The 24,765-nt window shown below is 46.1% G+C and overlaps 1 protein-coding gene across 1 annotated transcript in view; it reads left to right on the top strand.

The window, feature by feature from the left end:
* Nucleotides 1-17,118, top strand: part of LOC146812284 (myb-related transcription factor, partner of profilin-like) — a 34,651-nt gene extending 17,533 nt beyond the window's left edge. Inside the window, exons 2-5 of the mRNA XM_085614574.1 lie at nt 12,423-12,459; nt 12,950-13,144; nt 13,494-13,761; nt 15,654-17,118. Of these exons, the coding sequence (XP_085470700.1) occupies nt 12,423-12,459; nt 12,950-13,144; nt 13,494-13,625 (364 nt within the window). The 3' untranslated portion in view covers nt 13,626-13,761; nt 15,654-17,118. The remainder of the gene's footprint in view (nt 1-12,422; nt 12,460-12,949; nt 13,145-13,493; nt 13,762-15,653) is intronic.
* Nucleotides 17,119-24,765: the final 7,647 nt, after the last annotated feature.

The raw sequence follows: 24,765 nt of genomic DNA, 5'->3' as shown, positions 1-24,765 counted from the left end.
CCCGAGCACTGCTGGTTCCTCAAAACACAAAATTGCTGAAATTCAAAGACAATTTGAATGTCCCATGTTGTGTTTTGGTGCTTTTCATATCTCAGGCAGCAGCCCTACACACAAGTGGGAGTACAGTTTTCATCTGGGACTCTGGGTGGCAGGACTTTTATTGATCTTCAAAGATACCAGAAGTTTCCATCACATAAATGTGAGGAAAATATGAGATTTTGCCAAAGTTTTCATTTGCAGAGCATTCTGCAGAGGAAATCAAGCAAGCCACACCACCCTGGACTCCCACCTGATCTCTAGTTTTGAAAAATGTCTTGAATTAGTAGTTTTATCTCTGTACCAGGCAACCTATGCCCAAATACTGCAATGATCCCCAAATGCAAAATGGGTGAAATAAAAAAAAACAAATTGTGGCGTTTCCTGTTGCTGACAAAAGAAGTACCCACACAAGTGGGGTTCCATTTTCATTTAGCGGGGTGAGAACTGAGTTGTGTCAATTCCCATGGAGACAGGAACATTTCATCACAAAATTTAAAGGGAAATTAGTGATTTAACCAAAGTTTGCAGTATTGAAGGCGATTCTGGGTAAGAAAAAGTAGTGGCAAGCTAGCCGCTCCACCTTATACTCCTCTGGGTGTCTAATTTCCAGAAATGTCTGGGATGGTAGGTTTTTCTGGGTATTGGAAGACTGCAATACCAAATACTGCAGTGACCCACAATAGCAAAAGGATTGCATTTCAGTAGAAAAATCTTGATGTTTTCATGTTGCATTATGGAGACTTTCCTGTAGCAGACAAAAGACTCACCCACACATAACATTTTCATCTGGAGAAGAGTGGGAACGCTGGTTGGTAGGAGTTCGTCAATCCTTGCAGAATTTGTAACTGTCCGACACAGACATGTGAGGAAAATCTTTGATTTCATCCAAAGTTTGCACTTTGCAGGACCTTCTGGGTAAGAAAAGTAGTGGGAGACACAAGTGCCACACCACCATGGACTTCCCTGGGTGTCCTGTTTGTTAAGTTTTCCTTGGCTGCGGCCAATCCTGCGCCCAACTACCACAGCTACTCTCAAAAGAAAAATTGTTATTCAAAATGAAAATCTTCATGTTATGTTTTGGATCTTTTCCTGTCATAGACAAAAAAAACACTCACACAAGTGGGTTCAAGTTTTTATCGGGAGAAGTGTGGAAAGGATGGATGGTAGGACTTTAATTGATCCATGCAGATATCAGAACTTTCCATCACACATATGGGGAAAATCTATGATTTTATCTAACACGCTCCCTAGAATAATTAAAATTCCAAGGACAATTCTAGATGTCTCATATTTGCATTTTGGGACCTTCTCTGTTGCTGATGATATGCCCACCCACACAAGTGGGATACTGTCTAAATTGGGAGAAGTGTGAGAATGCTGGGTCACAGGACTTTTGTTGTTCATCACAGATACCAGAAATTTCCACCACATAAATGTAAGTAAAATCTGTGGTTTAGGACAAGTTTGCTATTTGCTAAGCATTAAGGATAGGAAAATACAGGAACAACCACACACGCCACACCCTCTGACTCTCCAGGTGTCTAGATTTCAAACATTTCTTGGATTGGTAGATTTCCTTGGGTGCTGCCCAGCCTTGGGGCCAAATAACATAGCCCCAGACAGAATGAAAATCCAACGGATAATCTTGATCACCAAATTGCATTTTGGAACCTAGCCTATCTTCTTTGATAGGCCCGCCACCACAAGTGGGGTACCATTTTCATTGGGAGAAGTTTGGGAACGCTAGGTGATAGGACTGCAGTCTTTACTCACAGATTCTAGGACTTTCAGTATATATATGACAGGAAATCTGATCCATAATTTCAGCCAAAGTTTGCTGTTTGCAGGGCCTTCTCTTTAAGCAAATGTGTTGGGAACCAGGCAAGGCACACCACCCTGGACACCCTTGAGTGTTTTGGTTTCAGAAATGTCTGCTATCAGTACTTTTTCCTCTGTACTCGACCCAAATACTGCAGGTACCCCCAAACAAAAAATTATTGAAATTCAAGAGGAAAATCTTGATGTTTCCACTTTGTTTTTGGGCCTTTCTTGACATGGACAATAGACCCTTTTGTTGGGAGAAAGGTGGGTGGTAGGACTTTTCTTGCAAATACCAGAATGCTATCACATGAATCTGAAGAAAATCTGTGATTTTATCCAAACGTGGATCTGCAGGGCATTCTGAGGGGAAACGGCCTTTACAACGCGGGCTGAGCCACCCATGCGATTTACCCGCAAGAGTAACCATGCTTGCCTGAATCACGCACTTGCCTTAACCACGCATATGCATGGCTAAGGCAAATAGTGGTCTAGTGTTCAGAAGGGCAAGGAGAAGAAGAGGAAGCATCAGAACAGGAAGCTCTGGACGCGGACAGGTAAGTTGGGCTGGCTGCAGGGGTGGTTATTAGGGCACAGGGTGGGGGTGTTGGGTGTTTTTTGGAAAGGGCAGGGTTTTAGGGCTCAGGGCGGGGGGAGGAGGTGGGGTAGTCTAAAGGGTTGGGGAAAGGTTTGGGGGAGGTTTAAGGGCTGGGTTAGTTTTAAGACACAGGGGAGGGGGAGGGGACGGGGAGGGGAGGGGAGGGGCTCAAGGTGATTTTAATGGCTGGGGCAGGGTTTGGGGTAGTGTTTAGGGATGAGGTCAGTTTTAGGGCTCAGGAAAGGGGGGTTGGGTAGTTTATTTAATGGGGGGCAGGGTTTTAGGCCTAAGGGCAGTGGAAGGGGTAGAGGTAGATTTAAAGACAACGCAGAGTACGTTTTAGGGCTCAGGGTGGGGGAGTCTGGGATTGTGGTAGTTTTTGGTAAGGGGGAGGGTTTGAGGCCTCAGAGCTGGGAAGGATAAGGGGTAGTTTTAAGGGTGGGTAGGTTTTAGGCCTCAGAGTGGGGGGACGAGGTAGGGGGATAGGATTTTAGGGCTTAGGGCAGGGAGGGGGAGATTGGGGTAATAGTAATCTTTACCATGCATATCCCTTCACTAATCATGCCTTTACCATGAAATTGCGTGGTAAAGGAATGTGTGGTTTAGACACATTTGTGGTTAGGACGGCGTTGTAGAGGCATGTGTGGTTCAGCCATGTGTGCCTCTTTCATACCACCCATTCTGGGTAAGACAGCTAGTTGGACCTTTGCAAGCCACACCACCCTGCACTGCCTTGGGTGTCTAGTTTTAAGGAATGCCTGGTATTTCCCAGGATGCCACCCAACCCTGAGCCCAAATACTGCAGCTAGACCATCCGCAAAAATATTGAAATTCAAAAAGAACAACTTTCCACTTTGTGTTTTGGAGTCTTTCCTGGGTGACAGGCCATCTCACCCAAGTGGGGTGCTGTTTTTAGTGAGAGAAATGTGGAAAAACAAAATAGAAGAACGTTTATTTTGATCTGTTGAAGTTCTCTCCATTTTATGTAAGTCATATTGCAAGAAAATACATTTTGTACAACACCCTCTGATGCACATGATATTATGGTTAACACCAAATTCAGAGTCAAACGAATAACCACTATTCCTAAACTCGGATTCTTGGACATATTTAAAAAATGCATAGCTTTCCTTCATACCCATTTTTCGTTTATTAAATGTAACTTAAATGAATTGATGCTTTTTGGGACACAATGAAAAGTCATTATAAGCTGCAGCAGAATGTATGGCTCTGGGTATCATGTGTTTTTGGACAACCAAGAGACACAATCTATATACCTGCCTCTGGAAAAGTCTGACAGACATTATAAATTATTACTTTTGAAGATCATCCAATGGGCAAAATATTACAAAATTAATGCATTGTGACCTATTACTATGTTTCCCTCTTTTATTTTTGAATTCAACAGTTAGTTTATTTTGGTAGACCATAAGCAAGCTACACCGACGACCCCTTACTGAATTCAGAATTTTATCTACTTTTCAGAAATGCACAGGGTTTTCCAGGTTTGCCCATAAGTTTCACACCTTTTTACCCCAAAAACTGCAAGTAGGTAGAAAACAGAAAAATAGGAAGTAAATGCCACCCCTTGGAAATTAGAAAGTCCTGTGGTGAAAAAAAATTCCTTTTTATGCCTGTCGATTGCTGAAATCTGTGAAGAAGGTAATGTTGGCACAATAAACCCTTCGGTAATGCAGATGTTAGAAAGAAACACACGTACTTCCACATCACATTCTCCCTATGTCCTTTCTAAATTGCTACATTTTTATTTTTTTAGCTATTTTCTCGCTCTCCTCCAGGGAAATCCACCGATCCGAGAAAAAGTGAAAGTCCCGACATGTGGGAACAAAGGAAGCAAAATTGGGCAAGGTATCTTTTGCAGAAATAAGTTATGAAGCATTAGGCTGGTCTGCTCCAAATGGCACAGGGTCAGCCCCTAATAATGGACTTGACCATTAGTTAGACATAGACATTCTTGATGAGGGTCAAGCATGGTAATAGGGGTGTGCATATTTAATGAACATCCACCGTACATTCCCTAAGAGTATGACATTCTCTTATCTCTGACCCAGAGATTAACTTTCCACCAATATTAGTTGACTGGGCAGTTCGCACTCTACTCTGGGTTGAGAAGGAATTGGGATGAATGGGACACTCTCCCAATCATATACAATGCTGATTCAGTTTGGAAATACAGACCTTGTATGTCTCTCCTACCAATTCCAATTCCAAACAAGCTTTATTCGACACATAGTCATAAAAGCACATTACAAAAACAATCAATAAATATACATTAAAAAATGTCGTACATAGATTATGTAACAATCCTGTTTGTGGAAAATTAGTTAAAAGACTTCATATTTACAGATGATAAAACTGTAGAAAGTTTTTGTTCATAGGAACCCAATACGGACAACTTCATCTCTGGTAATTCAGGCCTGCACTAAAGAAAAGCTGGATGAAGTTGGGTAAGAGGGAGACATTTACAATACTGGGTCAATGTACTAACTAGTCACAGTTTGCAAAAACATTTCACACAGGCATTGATTTCAGCCTTATTACCCACATCCACCCAAGATATTTTGGAACTGCTATTGAGATAGTTGATGAGGTACTAGTGCGTATAATCCTTCCTCTTCCTAATACCTAGCAGCTTGCATATAGGTCTCGGCCCGACCGGTCATGGGGCTACATAGGCAGGGCAGGCAAAAAGCATGTGTGGGACTGTTTCTTTGTGGGCCGCACATGCGGGACACTTATTACCACTTGAGGGAGACCACCTAGAAGTAAAAAATCTTAGGGACAGTGCACCTGCCCTCAACTGAAAATACAATTTCCTGTCCAGTGGTTTGGTTATGGTGTCCCAATATGATTCAAGTCTTGGAATAGGTTTAAATTCCAAAAAGATTCCTGTCAGAGAGGTAGAATCACTATTTCTCAGTGTTATAAGTAACCATCTCCCAACACTTTTCTTTTAGGATCTTTTTCCAGGGAAAGCAGGCCTTGGTTGGGTCCTCCAAGAGCACTTTCATGCCAATATCCACTAGAACGTCTCTGACTCCCCGTAGCCAGCCAATTTTGTGAAAGTTATCGGATTTTATTACATCCAAAAATCCCCCTGCATACGATATCAATTCCGGTGTGGTCCACAACCGGCGCCAGTTTAAAACTTGGGACTTGCCCCCTCGCGTTCCCCTCACATAGACATTGTAGATGTCAACGTTCTCTAGGGGGCCTAGGTTTAGTCTTAGCACCTGTATATCGTTGCTCTTAGATGGAAGTTCCCTAATGCTTACACCTAGATCTTGGCGAATCCATATAGTTAAACCACCCGCAGGCCGACCTTTTGCTCCTTTTACCGCTGGGACATGATCATTTAAAAAACCTGCACAGTATTGCGGTGTCAACAGCGATGTCTCTTGGTAAAAACTAATATCAAAACCATTAATAAAAGCAAGCCATTCCGGAGACATAAGTTTTGAACTCAGACCTGCGATGTTCCATGACATTAGTGAGCCCCTTGTGGAAGCATAACAAGTGTGCAGTGATTCATTTATGGGCCCCGGGGGATTATTTCTAAGCTCATGCTGGTTCACTAAACAAGGAGGATACGAGGATCATATTTCAGTAGACATTACAGATTTATAAGTGCTGTTGGAATTAGTGGCTAAGTGGCTATCCCTTGGGACTACTAAGTCATCAGCTCCACCAGTGCGTGGCCCAGGCTCTTCCACCAGTCAGTCATTGCATTCTAGCGTGGAGTTACCCACCCTGCAAGCCACGGGCTGCCCAGGATGGTGGTTAGACTGACTGCCAGGTGGAAGCCTCCTTAGCTGGATAGAAGAATATGCAGGAGGGCATGTTCTAAACTCAAGAGCAAACAGGTTTTCAGGCAACTCCTCCCTCTGAAGGGTCAGTTCAATACAATCTAAACGATCAGTGGTGGAGATAAGCCTACGCGCCTTTATGATGTCTTTCCTGATCACAGATCGACATCCCCTCACATGGCGTATCCAATGGATCGCTTTGTTGGTCAGAGAGTCTGCACTTTCTATACTTTTGCTAGGATCTAATTTAGGAACATTCACCATATATATTCTGTTATTATTAGGTGCTTTAACTACATTCAAGTCCCCGCTCCTTTCCACATTGCTATACTGTTGGTTTGCAGATAAGCAGGTATTCTTGCTCCTGTTGAGCAGTGAGTACTTTCTTGGTGTTTCTACATTTGGGGGCCTGTAACTGCTTGGTGTAGTAGGGGCTGTTTTGTTAGTAGTGGAGTATGGTAATATACATTTTTTCTGTTTGGTCACCTCACTATACAAAGCAGTAACATTATGCTGCCCAGCAGCGTTTAGCGAACCAGATACATTTGCCTGGACAGTAGATTGACTAGGTGGGGTGGAGTTATCTCCAGGGATTGCACTACCTTGTTTTCGGGCCCCGCTATGTGTCTAATAATGGAAGTTAGATTATCAATCAATGTCCTCAGAGTTCCTAATTCATCCCGCAGTGAGTATACCACCTGAGCTAAGTCCTGGAGAGTCAGAGTGTGATTAACAACTGGGTCAACAGTTATCTCAGGTGGTATTTCAGGTGGTGAATCAGGCAGCTGTGTGTTACTCTCCTCCTGGGTGTCTAACAATATGGCATACCTATTTGAGCAGGATACTATGGGTTCATAAGTTTGGGGTTGACTACTATCAGTTAGGAGGGGGACTAACAATGCTACCAGCCAAGACGCTCATCCTCGCTGGGCTCACTCCTCTCTCTCTCACTTCTCTTTCGCCCCCCAGTGGCCTTCGAACCTTTTTTGTGCTTTAGGAACATAGCAGAAATAGCGAGACCCTTAAGTGGTATTTCCCTCAACAATTCAGCTGTGCTAGGAGGGGCCTTGTCCCTATCTAAATGCAAACTTGGCTCAGATAATAGAATATCCTCGCATTCCTCAATTAGTGTGTCTATCCGGTCAAGTACACAATTGCTGCCAGCTTTCTTGGTTATCCTTCTGGCCTTTTTCCCTTTACGAGTTCTGCCAGCGTTGTCACCATCTACCCCCCTCCTCCACCTTCCATGCTCTTTCGTTTTCCTATAAGAGAAAAAAAAATACACCCTGTTAGATAAATGGGCTTCTCAGTTTTACTTCACTGAATTTCAAGCAAAGTCTAATTTTCCTCTGTGGGTAAATACACGTACGGTGGGCAAACAAACAGTACCTCTTGTGTCCATGAGTAGCCCTCGCCTTTCTCAAACTCCAGGTGATAGATGAAAGAGGGGTGGCCCTGCCCTGTCTCTTCCTGGCGATGATGGGCAAGGATGGGCCCGGGCTTGGCCCAGGCACGGCCCGCGCAGGTCCCGTGCCGCGTGGGAGAGGCACCGCTTTAAGCACGATGGCAACGCCTCCCCCTCACTGGCGGCAGCTGTGGGCGGCGAACTGGTTTCTGGGACTTGTAGTCCTCTTTACTGCTGGCGCTGTGAGATGAGAGAGAAGCGTCTGTCGTGCCCTGGGACTCCGGTCCCACCAGGGCTAGAAGGCAGGTATGGAAGACTCCCTTGAGCTGTGGGGTGCTGGAATGCGGTGAGCAGAGCAGAATGATGTCCCCACTTTACATAATCTTGGGTTATTTATGGGTAGGGATGGCAGATTCTTGGGGAGCTTATGAAAATAAGATTCAAATTGGAGAGATAGTTTAAAAGTTTAATGTCAATACGAGCAAAGGTTTAGCTTCTCAACAAGCCAAGGTGAGCAAATATACTGTTCATCATCCAAAATCTGCTTGTAGACGCACTTAGAACTAATTTGTGCAGTTCAAAAGTTATTTTGAGTCATTTACTTGATCAAATAAACTGCCCTACAATAGGATGGAAGTACACCTTACACTCATATCAACTAGGAGCATTAGTGGTTCTGGACACAGAACTGTACTATTCAGCAGCAACAGAGAACCCATTTTTCTTCTCCTTGATCATAACCCTGTTGTAAGGCTTCAGCATATGCCATAAGATTCACAGTACATTGGGTTGTTTACTTTAACTGCTTTATAAAAAAATATGATAATCATAAGCAGGCTATTCTTATGAGTAGAGTATGTGTGCTTTATAGGACCGCGTTATCTTTCTCGCTAGATGGTCAAACTTGGTGTAATCCTTGAATGAAATGAAGGTGAAAATGAACCTGCTACATAGCATACCTGGGGTTGAGGTATTGGGGCACATGCATCAAACTCACCATTTGTGATTACCGAATAGCAATTTTTAAGGAAACGCTATTTAAAATGCCTATGCACTACATTTTGCGATTCCTTAACATTAGCTAATAGCTATTCGGTAATTGCAAATCACTATTAGCTAATGTGACTCCAGTCATTCCTAGGGGCCTACAGGCCCATAGGAATGAATGGTCATTCATTCGCAATTTGCGATTACCAAATTGGTAATCGCAAATTGTGAATGCAAATCCTAGGGTGCCCGGGGACCTAAAGCCCCCTGAAGCATCCCCCCAAAAAAAGGTAAGTGTGCACATGTGTAGCACATAGCACTTTGAAAAATGCATTTCTGCTAATTTTTCAAAGCATGCACAAATTACCATCATCTTGAAATTGATGGTAATTAGCGTTTCCTAAATGCACATTCACATTTAGGAAAGGCTACACGCATCGCCTTTAGGGAATCATAAATTGCGATTCCCTAAATTGCGAATGGAAAAAGGTACATGCATCAGAAAAGGCATTTTTGCATTTGCAGATGGGCCGATTATGCAAATTGGCCCGTTTGCGACCGGAAAAAAGCTTAATGCATGTGCCCCTTAGTCTATAAAGTTCTCTGGCATGGGAATCTCTCTTTTGTCCATAAACAAGAGAATATTTAAGGGGATTTACAGGATCATGGATCATTTTTATACATTCTTAAGAAAAAAGCACTTAACAAGTGAGCATGTACCTATGATAGACTCAGTGGCGGCTCCTCCATACGGGCGTTTGGGCGCCGCCCCCCTGCTTTCTCGCAGTGCGAGAAGGCAGAAACATAAATGGTAATAACTACCATTTATGTTTCTGCCTTCTCGCACTGCGAGAAAGCAGAAGTGCCTGATCGGGGGTGGGCGGTGCTGCTCGAGGGCAGGGGGGAGTGGCTTGCCCAGTGTTGTGCATAGGGACTGTTTGGCCGGCCCTGGGGCCAATCAAACAGTCCGTATGCACAACACTGGGCAAGCCACTCCCCCCATGCCCTCGAGCAGCACCGCCCACGGCGCCCACTCTACATAGCGAAAATGGTCCCGGCTGGGGCGCTCTCTACTGCGCCTCAGCGTTGTGATTGGCAGAGCGGAGGGAGGGAGGCTGCCTTTCATTCATGACGACATGACGACGAGAGCTTCAGGACGGCGGGAGCGGCAGTTTGGACGCATCCAGAAGCTGCGGTGTTGCAGGACGGAGCGGGAGTTGGAACGCATCCAGAAGATATTGCAGGACGAGGATGGTAAGTTTTATAATATTCTTTCATTTACCCACCCGCCTCCACCCCCCGTGACGACCCCCACCCCCATCATGCCGGCCGTTACTGTGAAGTTATGAATGTACAAAACTATTTTAGGCCCTCCTTAGGCCTAAAATAGTTATGTACATTCATTACTATTTTAGACCCTCCGGTGCCGTATCAATGCCAGTCAGGGCCGGCTTTAGTGCGGTGCGATCGGTGCCACCGCACCGGGTGCTGGAATCCTGGGGGCGCCGTGTTTGAAAGTTTATTATGCCTTTGAAGCACCTGCTGCAGCGTTTCTTTGACCCCGCAATTACCATGCCTCACATAAATGTCAAGATAACTCGTGTGATTAATTATCTTCCTGGAGAGAGAGATCAGCATTTTGTATAGTTGTGGTTTTGACTTAGGTGAAGTTAGTGCAGAGGGTTAATATGCCTGCTGCAGAGAACGTGTACCATGTAGATTACAGATGTAAACAGATCAGCAGGTTACTTGCAATGTATAATTTAAAGTCCTTAGTCCTAATATAGAATAGTGAGGTATTAACTTTCATCCTAGAACTGCATACACGCTGCAAAGTACAGAACATTGATCAATGTTGCAAAAAGGGTTAATTTGGCTAGAAATCGATTCTTATTATTAAAGAAAACTCCCAACTATGCTGTTTCTTTTTCGACTCTGAGTTTGTGCTTCTCCACACCAAGCACTCTTAAACTATGCTGCCTACCAGTATGGATGACATGTGACTCCTACACTTTTAGTCCTTTGGCTTACGTAACATTTCCTACACAGTGATTTACACATGTATGATTGAATGTCTGTGTGTAATATGCGTGTGATGCAAAGTGCTCAGACACCCTGCACTGGTATGAGTGGCGCTATATAACTAATTCAATGCATCTGAGAGAGTGTGGTTATGGAGACTTGGTCACTGTTTTCGCCACCCAATCTTTGGCCCTACTGGAGACCTGAGGTGACATATAGTTCATCTTTCTTTGGCAATAAGGTCAGGCGGCTAACGCCAATGTTCCCTATTGTTTTAAAATAATGCAGTCAGGCTAAATGGATGGCACGGGTGCAAGCAGGAATGAAGCACGATATGGGACAGTTTTAAATGTGTTTAATTATTTCAAGTCTACATATCCTACCTACTTTTATAAATATTCTTGCTTTCTGAAATGTGGTTTAACCTGCATCCTTTGGGCCTTTTTTTTTTGTTCTTCAAAATTTCCTTGGCGTGAGGGTCCTGCAGTTCCCCTTTAGTCAATCAGGCTCGCTATGACACAAAACACATTTAGACCCTTTTTTTACGCCCCACCACTTTCAAATGTCACCAGCCACCACTGGTCTGGGACATGCCACCAGATGTTGCCACTGTATACTGGAATTACCCCGTGGCAAAGGAATATGTAGGGCTGCCATCACCTTCACCTTGGGGGCAGCGCAGTTGGATATGGGCGTCTAGGCTGCAAATGCAGGGCCAACTGCTGAGACAACTCCACAATAATTGACCTGGTAAAATGGCATCTTCTGATGGTATCACGTTCTCCCATGGTCTGGAGGCTGGGGAAGGGCCTGTAGACTGGAGGTTGTCTGCAATACCTATGTGTAGAGTGCAAACAGAGTTGGTGTCAGTTTACAATGTACAAAGCAAAATGCATTGAAAGAAACTGAACATGAAATATGAACACAATTAAGGTACAAAGCATTGGAAATACACATTTCTATTAAAAAGGTTGACCCTAGATACATATCACAGCATTAGTACCCTTTCCAGACAAGTTACCAAGGTATGGTAACACAGCAATTAGAGTGCTGTACTGTACAAAGTCTCTACTGTCTGTCACTGTTCATGTGATCAAGCATCACATAGTCCACAACCCCCTACCTAATAAGCCAAGAGATAGGTTTGTGCCAACAATTACATGGTTGAAAGGTACCCACAATAGGATCATGTAATGCCAGATATGTGGGACACATGATACACACAGCGTCTGAAAATGAGAATCATGCACACCACTGTCACAGGATGGAAACTGTCATGTTTGACAAACACATACAATCACATACACAGAACATGAAGAGTGTAGGTGTTGCATATTACGCCATCATCCACTTAAGTCTGGGACACAAAGATACAACAGTAAATCACATAACAAACACAAGCTGGTGTGGCGGCTTAATGTCACGCTCTACTCATTCAGAAGTGAATGCATTTTCCATGACTTAGACACAAAAGATTTACAGTCAGAAATCTCACAGATTGCACACTGGGTCAAACAGTCCACCAAAGCAGTGAATATGTGAGGAAAAGCCTGGGTATCCCCCAAAACTGATTGGCGCTGTGACCAAGCCTAGGAGGGTAAAAGGAGTAGTTATGTCTTAATGTTGGTATTAGCATCACAAACAGTGTGTTGTGTGCCCCTCAATGTTAGCTTCTCATGGGAGTGTGAGCTATTAATTGAAAGGTACAATTTTTCATCAATTACAGGAGTTTCTGCCCTGCCGACCGTTATTGGAAGGACCTGGTGAGTATTCAAAGGACGTGGTAGCCACATCCGAACCAATTTGGTCACAGCCATTGGCTGAAAGGTATTATGGTGACAGATATGGGTGAGTATTCAAAGGACGCGGTAGCCGCATCCGAACTGATTCGGTCACAGCCATTGGCTGTAAGTTATTATGGTAACAGACGATGGTGAGTATTAAAAGGATGCGGTAGTCCCATCCGAACCGAATCGGTCACAACCATTGGATGTTGGTTGTTATGGTGACAGACGCCCTTTTCAATTCCTATCGTAATCGTGTGGAAACCGACTCAGTAACCTCCCATCACCAATGTATCAAAGTCACTCCTGGTCCGATGAAGAGTTTTTGAACATTGCGGTAGGCGTGTTTTTTGCAAGCAATGTAATGCATTGGACCGATTCCGATAATGCGACCGATGCAAATTTATCACTTCTGCTGCATGGATTTGAGACCGCCTCTTCTGTTTAGATATGTCTCTCTGTTCCCTAGAGACTTTACTTGTCTGCACTACCTGCATTGTTCCTGCACCTCCCTATCTCTCTGCTGCTGTTACCACATCCTCTGGGAGCTACTATGGCACGTACAGTGGACAGGACCCCAGCTTTCAGTGAGGAGGAAAACCAGGCCCTGTTGGACACCCTCCTGCCACTGTACAGCCAGCTGTATGGCAATCCAGAGGAGCAGGTGAGTGATGATCACACTGCATTTTCATTGAACATGTGCACTCACCATGCTGTACTACCATTAGTAATCTCATTGGCAAGCATGTAAAACGTTATCTGTAACTTTAAAAGTGTGTAGATAACTGTTCTGGGAAGGTACACTGCTGTAGAAGTGTGTGTACTGGGGTGAATATCTTAACACTGTCCTCATGGGACGGAGTCATCATTGAAACCAGGACAACTGCACAGAATGCCATATGCCTAGCCCTTAGACATTGTTGCCAGACTGACCATGAACAGTGTGTACAGATGTCTGACTCAGAAACATGTTGCATGTGCACTAAGGTTCTGTCACCATGTCATCCTTACAGGTCAGCGCTCATGAAAAGGCCAAACTGTGGAGGACTATTGCCAAGAAGGTGCGCTCCGTGGAGTTGGAGCTTCGGCGCATCTGTCATTGCCACAAGAGGTGGCAGGACCTTTGTAGCTGGAAAGATTGCTGAGGTCCAGCTGGGCCTGTCACATCCTGGCAAGAGGGACGGGCACTGAACACTGACCCCCCACATGCTCCGCATCCTAGCGGTGGTCTTCCCTGACCTGGATGGGCAGTTAAGCCAGAAAGCAGCAAGGAGGGACTGAGTATGTGCCGTTTCGCACAACTTTTTTGGACATGCATGCTACAGTACCTTATCCTGCTGCCCCTTTTACTGGTTTGTAATTCATCCAAACCTACTGTTCCGTTTTGTAAGGTGTATATGCACAGGGATCATTTGATGCCAGGTTATGCCCCTTTCATCAGGGAGATGTGATTCAGTTATGTTCAGGGAAGTGACCATAGTGCCATGCTCATGTGGTCACCACAAATCACAGAAACATGTGCATGGAGGTAACCTTCTGGAGTAATGCAAATGCCCAACATGTGCCTGCACATTGAATAATGTATGACCTGTTCTCAGTGTGGTGTGAGGCATGTTGTTATTGGAGCAAACAAGTGTGAATAGGCCATGCTGTACATCCCTGCAGCAGGTGACATCAAGATTGAGGCATTGGTGAATTTTGCTTGGTCATTGTGCCACTGTTAGGCCCCAGCCGTGCTGCTCAGTGTGATGAAATGTATCCCATGGGCCAATTACAGGTATGCTAACTCTGGTCATCTGTCACACTGTCCTGTCACATGATTGTGTGGAAGATTCCATTCTCTCCATTCAAAGGAGTGAGTGTCTGACAGTGACAACACATGCCATTCACTGGTGGTCACTGGTTGGTCACTGGTTGAAACATGGATGAAAATGTGAGGTCTAATGTTAGCTACACATTCACAACAGTTGTCATGTGTGTAAATGCTGTTGACTATACATACTTGGGGCTTTGTAAACCACTGGTTGAAACATGGCTGAAAATGTGAGGTCTGTGTTAGCTACACATTCACAACAGTTGTCATGTGTGTAAATTCTGTTGACTATACATACTTGGGGCTTTGTAAACCATGCGTATGATGCATCGCAGTCAGCCTGAGAGGTGTAAAATATGCATCATCTTGAAGTGAATCAACAAAATGAGATGGGAAAGAAGAGCGATCTAAGCTGTAGGAAGTTTGAAATATGTCTCATGGAAGTGAGGGACATTCAGACTTGGGCCATACAAATGGGAACCTCTGCAGTCTGGACAGGATTGGTACACAGTGTTGACTGGTCTCATGAAGAACGGAGGTTCAGTACTGATAGTCTGTACAGACAGACAGTGCACCCAGACGGGCCATTGGCATGGTGTTTCACAAGAAGCATTGTGAAGATGAAGTTATTGGACTTGGAAGTGTGTTGACCATTGTTCACATCTGAAAATGGTGAGCTGTTTACAATGTGCACAACATTCTGATTCTTCCTAATGACACTTTGCATAGATGACACAAGACAGTGGGCCACGTGCCTCTCACCCTAGCTATGCCTACTGCCTTGGTAAATCCTCAATCAGAGTCAGATGTGTGACCTGACAGTAGAGAACCTAAGTTACAGGACAATCAAGCACAATCACTGTTAACTGTGTAACATGACTCATGCAATGAGTACGCAAGCTTAAAGTTGGACAAGGATGTCATTTGACCTGTTTCAATAGAGCCAATGTTTCCCAATTGGATGACTAGGTACTGCAGAATGGATACCCTGTCTCAATTCAATTGTGTGAATCCTATTTCCATTGTGAGCTCTATACTCCCTTGCAGGAGATGAGACAGGTGTGTCAGGACACAAGACCGTCAGGTGCAAAAGACGATACATCACCTGCTACATAGTGAAGTAGTCGCCAGTGTGGTTGTGTCAATTGATGTTGATACACCCAATGTTGCAGATAAACACATGTGTGAGGGAGAAATGGTTAACTTGCAGTTTGACAAGTGCCATGTATGTAAATGTATGAAACGCTGATAGCACTAGTCAAAATGATGTAGTTGTTTGAACTGTGAGGACTTGCGATGTTACCTATGTGTCATGTACATACAGATGACTTATGTAAATATTTTTCATTTTCGTTCACAGTATCAGCACCAGCCAGCGGAGAAGACAGTGCCACAGGTGTAGGGGGAGCAGTTTGCCAGTCTGGGTCCAGTGCCGATTCGGACTTGGAGGCATCAGCTGGCGGGGAGGATGAGGGGAGTTCTGCAACTCCATCTGCAGCATCCGAAAGACCAGTCAAGCTCCAGCGATGACTCCCTGGTGATGGAGGACACAGGAAATGATTCCTCAACATCGGAGTCCACCACTACTCTCATCTCCATCCACCCACCTGCTCCCAGACACAGTGTCCGTAGCTGCTCCTGTGACTGGGGAACCATCTTCTTTGTGGCAGGCACCTCACCCCCCTGCCCCTGTCTCCCCTGCTGCTCTTAGTGTGGAGGCGGTCTACATCCTAAGGAAGATGTCTGTGGGGCAGACATCGATGCTGAACGTCCTCCATGCACATACCACTCTTTTGAGGGCATTCACTCAGACATGTCTGCCCTACAGAGATCCAATCAGGCACTGGCCTCCATACTGACGGCAGCAGTGTCCCAGCTCCAGCAGTCCCTCCCCCCTCCCCCCACCTACCTCTTCCCCATCCACTGTCCCAACTACCCCCCTTGACCCAAGCACATGCAGACACACACATGCACACACCTCAACAGCCACAAGCAGTGCACAGACACAAAGGCAAACCCACACACTTGCATAAGTAGGAGACAGACAGCACACTCACCACCAGGGACATACCACCAGACGACACACATGCATCCACAGACACTCCGCAGACTTCACAAACCTCTGCCTCCACAACACCTGCCCGTGCCTCTCCTGTACCCCCTCTGGCCAGAAACTCTTCCTCAGTGACCTTGGCCTCTATCCCAAAAAGAAGAGGCAACCCCTCCGACCCTGATACCTAAATCTGCCCCCCTTGGAGAAGAAAAGGTCAATGGTCAAAGCCCCACCCCTGGCCCTTATGCCTAAATCTGCCCCCCCTTGGAGAAGAAAAGGTCATAGGTCAAAGCCCCACCTAACCCAGAATTCACACCGGTCTCCTAAACCCACTCTACAAACCCAGACTCCCCCAGCCAAGCCCTGTACCTCCCAACAATAAAAACCACTCTCAATAAGTCAGAGTCCCTCCCCATCCCTGTATATACAATTCAAGATGATACCATCCCCAAGAAGGTTAAACCAAGCCCCACCTCCCCTCCACCGAGCACTCCCACTACAGCTGCCCTCCCACCTCAGTCTGAGCCTGCCACTGCAGTGGACCCACCGCCCTGTCAATTGGACAAAACCACTCCAGTGGACCCACCGCCCCCTCAATTGGACACAACCACTGTAGTGGACCCACCCATCCCTCCTGATCCCATCCCTCCCAAAACCCAAACAGGTCCTCCCTAGTTTAGTCCCTTTGGTGCCTGGCATGCCCCCTAGATGCCCCTCCCAGGGGAGGTGTCCTTAGCAGAAATTGTGCAGGAAAGACTTGATGGGCATGATTCTTCTACCCCATATGTCAGAGACTTTTGGACTGGCCATTGGCCTTTTGTTATTTATTATCTTTAGTTCTCATGCTGAATAAAGCAGGTTCAAAATTTCATTTTCAGATTTCTGTATCCCAAAAATTGTATTTTTTTTTTTTTTGAAATATTTTTATTAAATTTGCAAACACAAAAGAAAATAAACACCACTCATCGATCTCCAGGCGTAGCAGGAGGTTACTCCAAACGGAATTCCACAGTGCAGTATAGTTACAAGTGAGACATAAAGACATTACATACGTAGCATATCGTCGTTCCCATCTCAAACCCTTGCATTCGAAAGGCGCACTACTCTTGGTCACTGAGTTCATCATCTGATGCGGCTGGTGGGGGCTCACATATATTCCCTCTGTATACATTCCACCCATTCCACACCTGGGACCATTTCCGGGGGCACCCTCTATGTATATATACAGATTTTTCAACCACCATTACTTGATCCATGTCACGTATCCACTGCGCCAGGGTAGGCGCCTGCCCCGAACCCCATCGCTGGGCTATATTGCGTTTTGCCAGCATGAGCCCTAACGTCACCCAGAGCTGCGTCATTCTATTATGATCAGTTTGTTCCCAGATGTTAAGGAGACATCGCCGAGGCTCCGGGGGTGTCAGGATTCTAGTCACTTGGGAGAGCGTATGCATCACCTCCTTCCAGTAGATCGTGATGGCTGGGCATTCCCATATGGTGTGAAAGAAAGATCCCTCGAGGCCACAGTTCCTGAGACATTGCGGGGACTCCGCCCGCTGTAGTTTAAATAGGAGTGTACGGGTGTAGTATGTGCGGTGCAAAATTTTAAGTTGGACTAGTCTGAACTTGGACGATATGCCCACCTCCCTGGGGGACGACAGCGCGGACTGCCACTCCGTCTCATCTAAGTCCCCAAGTTCTGCCTCCCATTTACTCTTGAGGGTCAGGAAAGGATCAGGACGAGTATTTATTATTTTCCGGTATGTGAGGGACGTCGCTCTTTGAATAAGGTGTTCTGTCAGGAGCCGATCTTCCAGGGGCGATGACTCCGGGAGCCGCGTCCCCGGTGGAATCGCCGCCCGGAGAGCGTGGTGGATTTGTAAGTAGCGGAAGCATTCAGTATCGGCCAGGTCGTACTCCGCCTGCAATTTGGGGAAAGGGACCACCTCTCCCCGTTTCCAGAGGTCCCCGACCCTGGAGATACCGATTAGATCCCATTGGTGGAATCCCTTGGTGGTGCGGAGTACCCCGAGCCGCTTCGCGTCCCAGAGAGGCGTAGCCTGGGTAATTCTTCCCGCCCAGCCCATTGCGCGCTGTGCCGTGAACCATATCCGGAGGGTGTGTGCTGCGGGCCCCGCCGGAGGGTGACCTTTTTTGGGGTTGTATAGGGCTCCCAACACCCCCTCCCCCCCCAGCAGCTGCCTATCCATGCGGTAAGCAGGGTCATCTCCAGGCGCATGGAGCCATTGGTTTATAATCATAAGTTGCGACGCCCAGTAATAGATTTTGATATCTGTGAGGGCTATACCGCCATCGTACCAGCCACTGGTGAGCTTGTGTAGAGCTATCCGTGGTGCCTTGTCCTCCCATAGGAGGCTGGTGACCTCTGCGTTGATAGCCGTGAAATAGGAGGGTGCAACCGGGAAAGGGGTATTTTGTAGCATGTATAGGAATCTAGGGAGGGCCAGCATTTTGAAGAGTGAAGCCCTTCCCAGCAATGTCAGGGGCAAGGAGCGCCAGTGTTTGACGTCGGCACGGAGCCTTTGCAGGGGCTTCATTAGATTTTCAGCCATAAATTTGTCGCGATCCGCCGTCACATAAATGCCAAGATATTTGAAGCCATCAGCGGCCACTCGGATATTACAACTCCTCGGAAGGCGAGGTGGGGAGCCCTGGAGCATGTAAAGGATGGATTTCTCCCAGTTGATCTCATAGCCTGACCTCCTCCCGTACGATGCACATATGTCAAGGAGACAGGTAATGGAGCGTGCCGGCGAGGCAAGGTACAGGAGGACATCGTCAGCATATAGGGAGATACGATCCTCCCACCCCAACGTCCATTTGAGGCCCCGTATCACAGGGTCCTGTCGAACCCATGCCGCCAAAGGCTCTAGAGCCAGCGCAAAAAGGAGCGGAGAAAGGGGGCATCCCTGTCTCGTCCCCCGGCCCAAAGGGAAGGCGTCCGAGACGTGGCCGTTCACTACTACCTGTGCAAGTGGCTGGGTGTAAAGAAGCTGAATCCAAGCGCAAATCTTGGGGCCCAGTCCCATGTGACGAAGAACGGCAAACAGGAAAGGCCATTCTACCCTATCGAACGCCATCCGCGCATCTAACGACAGGATGGCCGCGTCCTCCTCTATCGAGGAGCGGCACGCAATAATTCCATGTAGACGTCGTATGTTTAGGGCAGTGTTTCGGTGGGGCATAAATCCCGACTGGTCCGGGTGTATTAGGTTAGAGAGGTATGGCTGTAGTCGTGTCGCCAGTACCTTGGCTAGGATCTTCGCCTCCGCGTTCAGTAATGAGATCGGGCGGTAAGATGAACATTTGTGCGTCGGTTTGTTAGGTTTCGGGATCGCCACTATCGTGGCCATCCTCTGATCGTGGGGGAGGATCCCGGTCGATAGACCGTCCCTATACATGGCTAACAGGTGCGGGACCACTAGTGAGGAGTTTTGTTTATAGTATTCAATCGGGATTCCATTAGGCCCCATCGCCTTCCCGGTGCGGAGGGCCAGAATCGCCAGTGTAAGCTCCTCAGCCGTCAGGTCCGCCTCCAGGGCCGCTACGCCCGAAGGGGGCAGTCGCGGCATTATGATGTCTCGAAGGAAGAGCTCGTTATCAGCAACGGTAGAGGAGGCCTCCGGAGTGTATATCATTTTGTAGTGGGCCGCGAAAGCCCCCGCTATTTGCCTAGGCTCCGAGGTAAATTCCCCGGTTCCGAGCTGAATCCGAGCCACCCACCGCGCCGCGCGTTCCCCTCTTTCCAGCCATGCCAGGAGTTTGCCTGCTTTGTCCCCTAGTTCGTAGATCGTATGTTGAGTTGCCACCTGTTTAGCGCGTGCTGCCTCCCAAAGATGGGACCTGTATTCCTGCTGTGCCATGCGTGCTTTATGTGGCGAGTCCTCGTCAGCCTGGGTGGCATCCAAAATTGTATTTTAGTTAACTGTAAATCATGTGTAATTAGTAGTGTAAGTGTACAATGAAGTTAGCATGGCATAGATTGCATATGGTCCATGGAGTATGTGGACTTTGACAGTATGTAGTCTAGAGTTTGGTGCCTACATTTGCTGGGTGTCAATGTGAAGATTAGTTTTAGTTATGAGTGTGACATGAAGTCACACACCTTTGAATTTTTTATTCATAGTTCCTCGTAGTTCATGCTTTCAGATGTCAACATAGTGCAAATGTCCCAAAGTGCAACAGTTTAGGAGAAGCATGCTGCATATGTTTGTAATGGGCAGAAGACACCTGTGTCATGAATACACATGGGTATATATAGAGTTTGACTACATGGTAGTGACTTTTAACACACCCATGTACACAAAGTAATGGTACAATACTTGTATGTGATTTGATAGTGGTGGATCCATATCTGTGTCTTCTTTAGATCTGGTAGACTAGTGGCAATGACAACCTTGCCACAGGTGGCATGCCACTGTAGGCAATCTCCCTTCATGGCTGTGTACTCATCTGATACATTCCCTGAGCTCATGGTGAGTGTAAGGTGAGCAGTATTTTCAGTCTTCAGACCCTGTTGCCTCCTAGGACTTAACTTTCTGCCGATATTCCTTTTCATCAAGGTGTCTGTGGTCTTAAAAGTCCAGTGCTTTCTCATTCATATGTGATTCAGGCCATCTTGCTTTGGTCTGGCTGCATCATGTTGATGTTGTGTTTTGTCTGTCCAAACCTGAATTTCATATTTACTGCCACACATCATTCATAGTTGAGCATATGATTTGTGTGTAGGTTGTCATTTGTGCATGACTGACAATGGTATCCTTTAGAGCTATGCTTGATGCTGTTCCAGATCACACAGAGCTGAACTAAGGGTGCTGTAATGTCGTTTGGATTGCCCTGTGCTACATGTGGTGAGCCGAGTGGACAGTGAGTGCACAGAAGTGTTGGGGTCTGTCTGCCATGCAGATGCCACTGGAGCCAGTGTCACATCCATGCTCTCAGTTGCCACACAGGGGAATATGTGGAATTTAAGTTGTGAGGCCTAGCTGCAGGTGTGTTTAGCAAGGTTGATGTTGATGTTACATGTGCTAAGCTGGCTTTAACAAGTGTAGAGGTGAGAGCGACTGGAGTTTCCAACTTTGATATGGAGTGGAGACTCCTACGTAATGGAGCCAGGACAAAATTAGCTATTGTCAGAGAGTGTAAGGCATGGCTTAAGTTCATGGGCTGTTCTTGTGTAGGAGACGTGAAGTAGTCACATTGTCCGAAGGTGAGTGGTTTTATATGCGGGGTGTGAATCAGAGTATGCAAGCTCCTAACATTGGTTTATCCGGCACAAGGTATAGTGGGAATAGTCAGATGTGATAGGGGTATATCCAGCTAGACAAGGTCTGATTATGGCAAGTGATCAGAGCTGTAGTCTGTGGCACTACTGTGAGATATGACTGGAACATGGCATTTTCAATGTGTGAGTTTAGTTGTTAATGTGCTAAAGTCAATTGGGTTATTGGTAATGGAAGTTGTCTCTGGATGCGACAGGGCCACAGTGAGACATGATTAAACTAGTCATATGTGACAAAGTGCATACGTGTATGTTCTGGGTATACACCAGTTGTGTAATTTAGGGTGCTGAACAGTAAAATGTGAGGTGTTGTATAGTTGATGTATGTTGTTTTTGCATCTGTGTATGCATGTCTTTTAGAAATTACAATATATAGAACTTAAGCAGAGTAGGGTGGGTATGTGGTGATATGTGAATGACTGAGGATATATCCATTGCTGTGAGATGTGGTGATGTGTGAAGTGTGCATGTCAGAGTGGGCAGTGATGCTGCACGTTGTGATGAGTGAAGTCCATGACATTACTGAGGGTACAACTGGTGATGAGCATGGTCCTTTTGACATGGTACGTTTGACATCTGCTGAGGAGGTAATGAGTACAGTTTGCATGTCATGTATGTGAGAGTTGTTGTGTACATAGTGATGAAGAGGGGTGCTGTGCATGTAGGTGGCGATATGAGAAGTGCAGAGCCTGTGTGATATTATGAGAATTGGGTTTGGACAGTGTGAGTACTAGGTTGTAGCTTGAGGGGCAGACATGGTTTTCCACCTAGCTGCACCAGTGGGGGCTCATGACGTGCTTGTATGATAGTTTTGAAAGTTGACCATGTACTTTGAGGTGGATGTGAGAGGGGTCATACCTACACAAGTAGAGTTCATGCAGGCCATGAGATAATGTTGATATGTACCGATGTGTAGATTTTGTGTATGTAAGTAGTCAAAAACAGTTGCCTGAGTAAATATGTAGATGTGGAATGTGTTGTCTGTAGCGTGCTGCCTGCCAATGAATGTTCATGACTGATTGCTTTAATGGCCACTTTGAGTACACTGTCGTTTGCAAGACCTATTGGCTTCACCGGAAAAGTTGGCTCCACCTAGCCTTGCCTTGTCTGAGTTGTGTGTTGGCATATGTGGCGTTTAACACTTTGTAGGTAGTTGTACTCAGCTATTGGTCATTCTTGCCCGTGGAAACTGCCCTGGGATGGAGGTGGTGTTTTCTAAATTTGCAATGTCATGATTCCGAAACATTTGATGGCAGTCCATTCCTTAGTGGGGTAAAGCCCCATCAATTTTGAAGTCATGGATGTGTGTTGTTGTGCCACCTGGGGTAAGACTACTCCAAAACACATGCCCACACTTGCAAGTACACTACACACGCATGGGTATTGCTGGCATTCTGACTTTAAATGTCTGAGGTATGGGGACACCAAGGGAGATGGAGTCATTGTGATGATATCTCTGGTTGTGCAGAGGAAAACACATTGCAGTGTAAGCAAACACACATTTGGCACTGGAACAGTACACCCAGTTCCATAAGTGTTTGCATTCTCTAAATTTTGGTACCTCTGATCTGGTTTTGCAAGGGTAGCCCTTGTGTGTGTCCATGAGGGCTCCCATTGTGCTGATTAAATACTGCCCTAGGGCCTGATGGAAATATGTGTTTGTTGAAGGCCTCCTTGATGTTTCCATAGATTTTTGGACAGTGTTTCAGTGCCAAATGTGTACAAAGCAGACTTCATTCAGCACATATCTTTCATCCTCAAAGATGTACCCATATCCCTTGACTTGAGGATGACTATTTCAGTTGTGTTTGTGAGCCACCCACGCCCCCCCCCAGTATCCTCACCCATGCTGGCAGCTTATCCTACACAATGAGCTGTGCACTAGACACACCAACACTGTTTGTGGACCCTACGTCCTGAGACTCATGCGTACTCCTCCTACTGGGCAGCACACAATCTGCACATTCAAAATGGGATTATTAATTTGCAGAACACACTACAGCCTGAGGAGCTAGATGCTGAATTGCCACGAATGACATTCTCCAAAGATGACACATACTGATTGGGAATTGTGTGCAGCAGCACCAGTCCACACATGGTGACTGGATCCTACATTGTTCTTGGCCCATGCTTCTTTTAAATCCAAGATGGATTTTGTCTACAGCTATTTCCCTGACGATTGTGAGACAGCCACTTCTGTGTTGTATTAGGAGACACTGAAATCAGTACTGAGTGGCTAGGTCTGTGGACATGTGCGTTGTCTGGGCCAATATCCTCTGGGCTTAACTGTACACAGACGCATCACGATGTCATACTATTGTGAGTACATTGTAGCTCTGTTGCCCTGCGATGCTTCAGTGTGTGTTGTGGTGCAGTCATGCATTCACTTTGTGATACATACATATGTGTGGTAATGGCAATTCATGTTCCACTGTCAAATGTGTGTTTCCCCTAGTATTTACAGTGCTAACTATACCTATCTGATGCTGGCATTCCCTCATTGTACATACACAACATACTATGGACCCATGTTCGGATTGGGATCACAATGATGCTCAGGCCCTCTGAAAGTAATTGGCATTCAATCTGTAATCATCTCTTTGATTCTGGCTTCTGTGCTTTTACCTGCCAAGGTTTTTTTTATAAAAGGCACACTGTTGCTGATCAAGGGGGTGGGTTGTAGGTCAGACTATCCAAATGTGACTTGACTCCTTGCAAGGTCCCTACATAAAATGCAACCTCCCTGCACCTGCCATGACCTGAAAGTGATGGTCGTGTGAGGGACACTACCATTGTCACGGCATGTAAGGCAGTGCACCAAGGTGAGTATGCTCCAAAGGCTGTCCCCAGCCTCAATTTACAGTACAGATGGTGAGCCGAGAAAATCCTGGCACCACATTGCAGTGGTGTGGTGGGGACTGTGTAAGTGAGTTAGTCTCTTGGTGTGTTTTACGAAGGCCCCAAAACCATAGCCCACAGGTGACCCTAGTGCACCAGCCCATTGACCAATGCCCAATTGCCAGCAGGGCCAATCCAAGGGTATGCTGAACACTTTCTGATTGGACTCAACACCCAGAGGGCTCTTTGGGCTTTTTCCCCCTTTGTGTGTGCCAGCCC

Source organism: Triturus cristatus, chromosome 7 (genome assembly GCF_964204655.1).
Source record: "Triturus cristatus chromosome 7, aTriCri1.1, whole genome shotgun sequence".
NCBI lineage: Eukaryota > Metazoa > Chordata > Amphibia > Caudata > Salamandridae > Triturus > Triturus cristatus.
The sequence above is the reverse complement of the archived record's forward strand: the minus strand, read 5'-3'. Positions and strand labels throughout refer to the sequence as shown.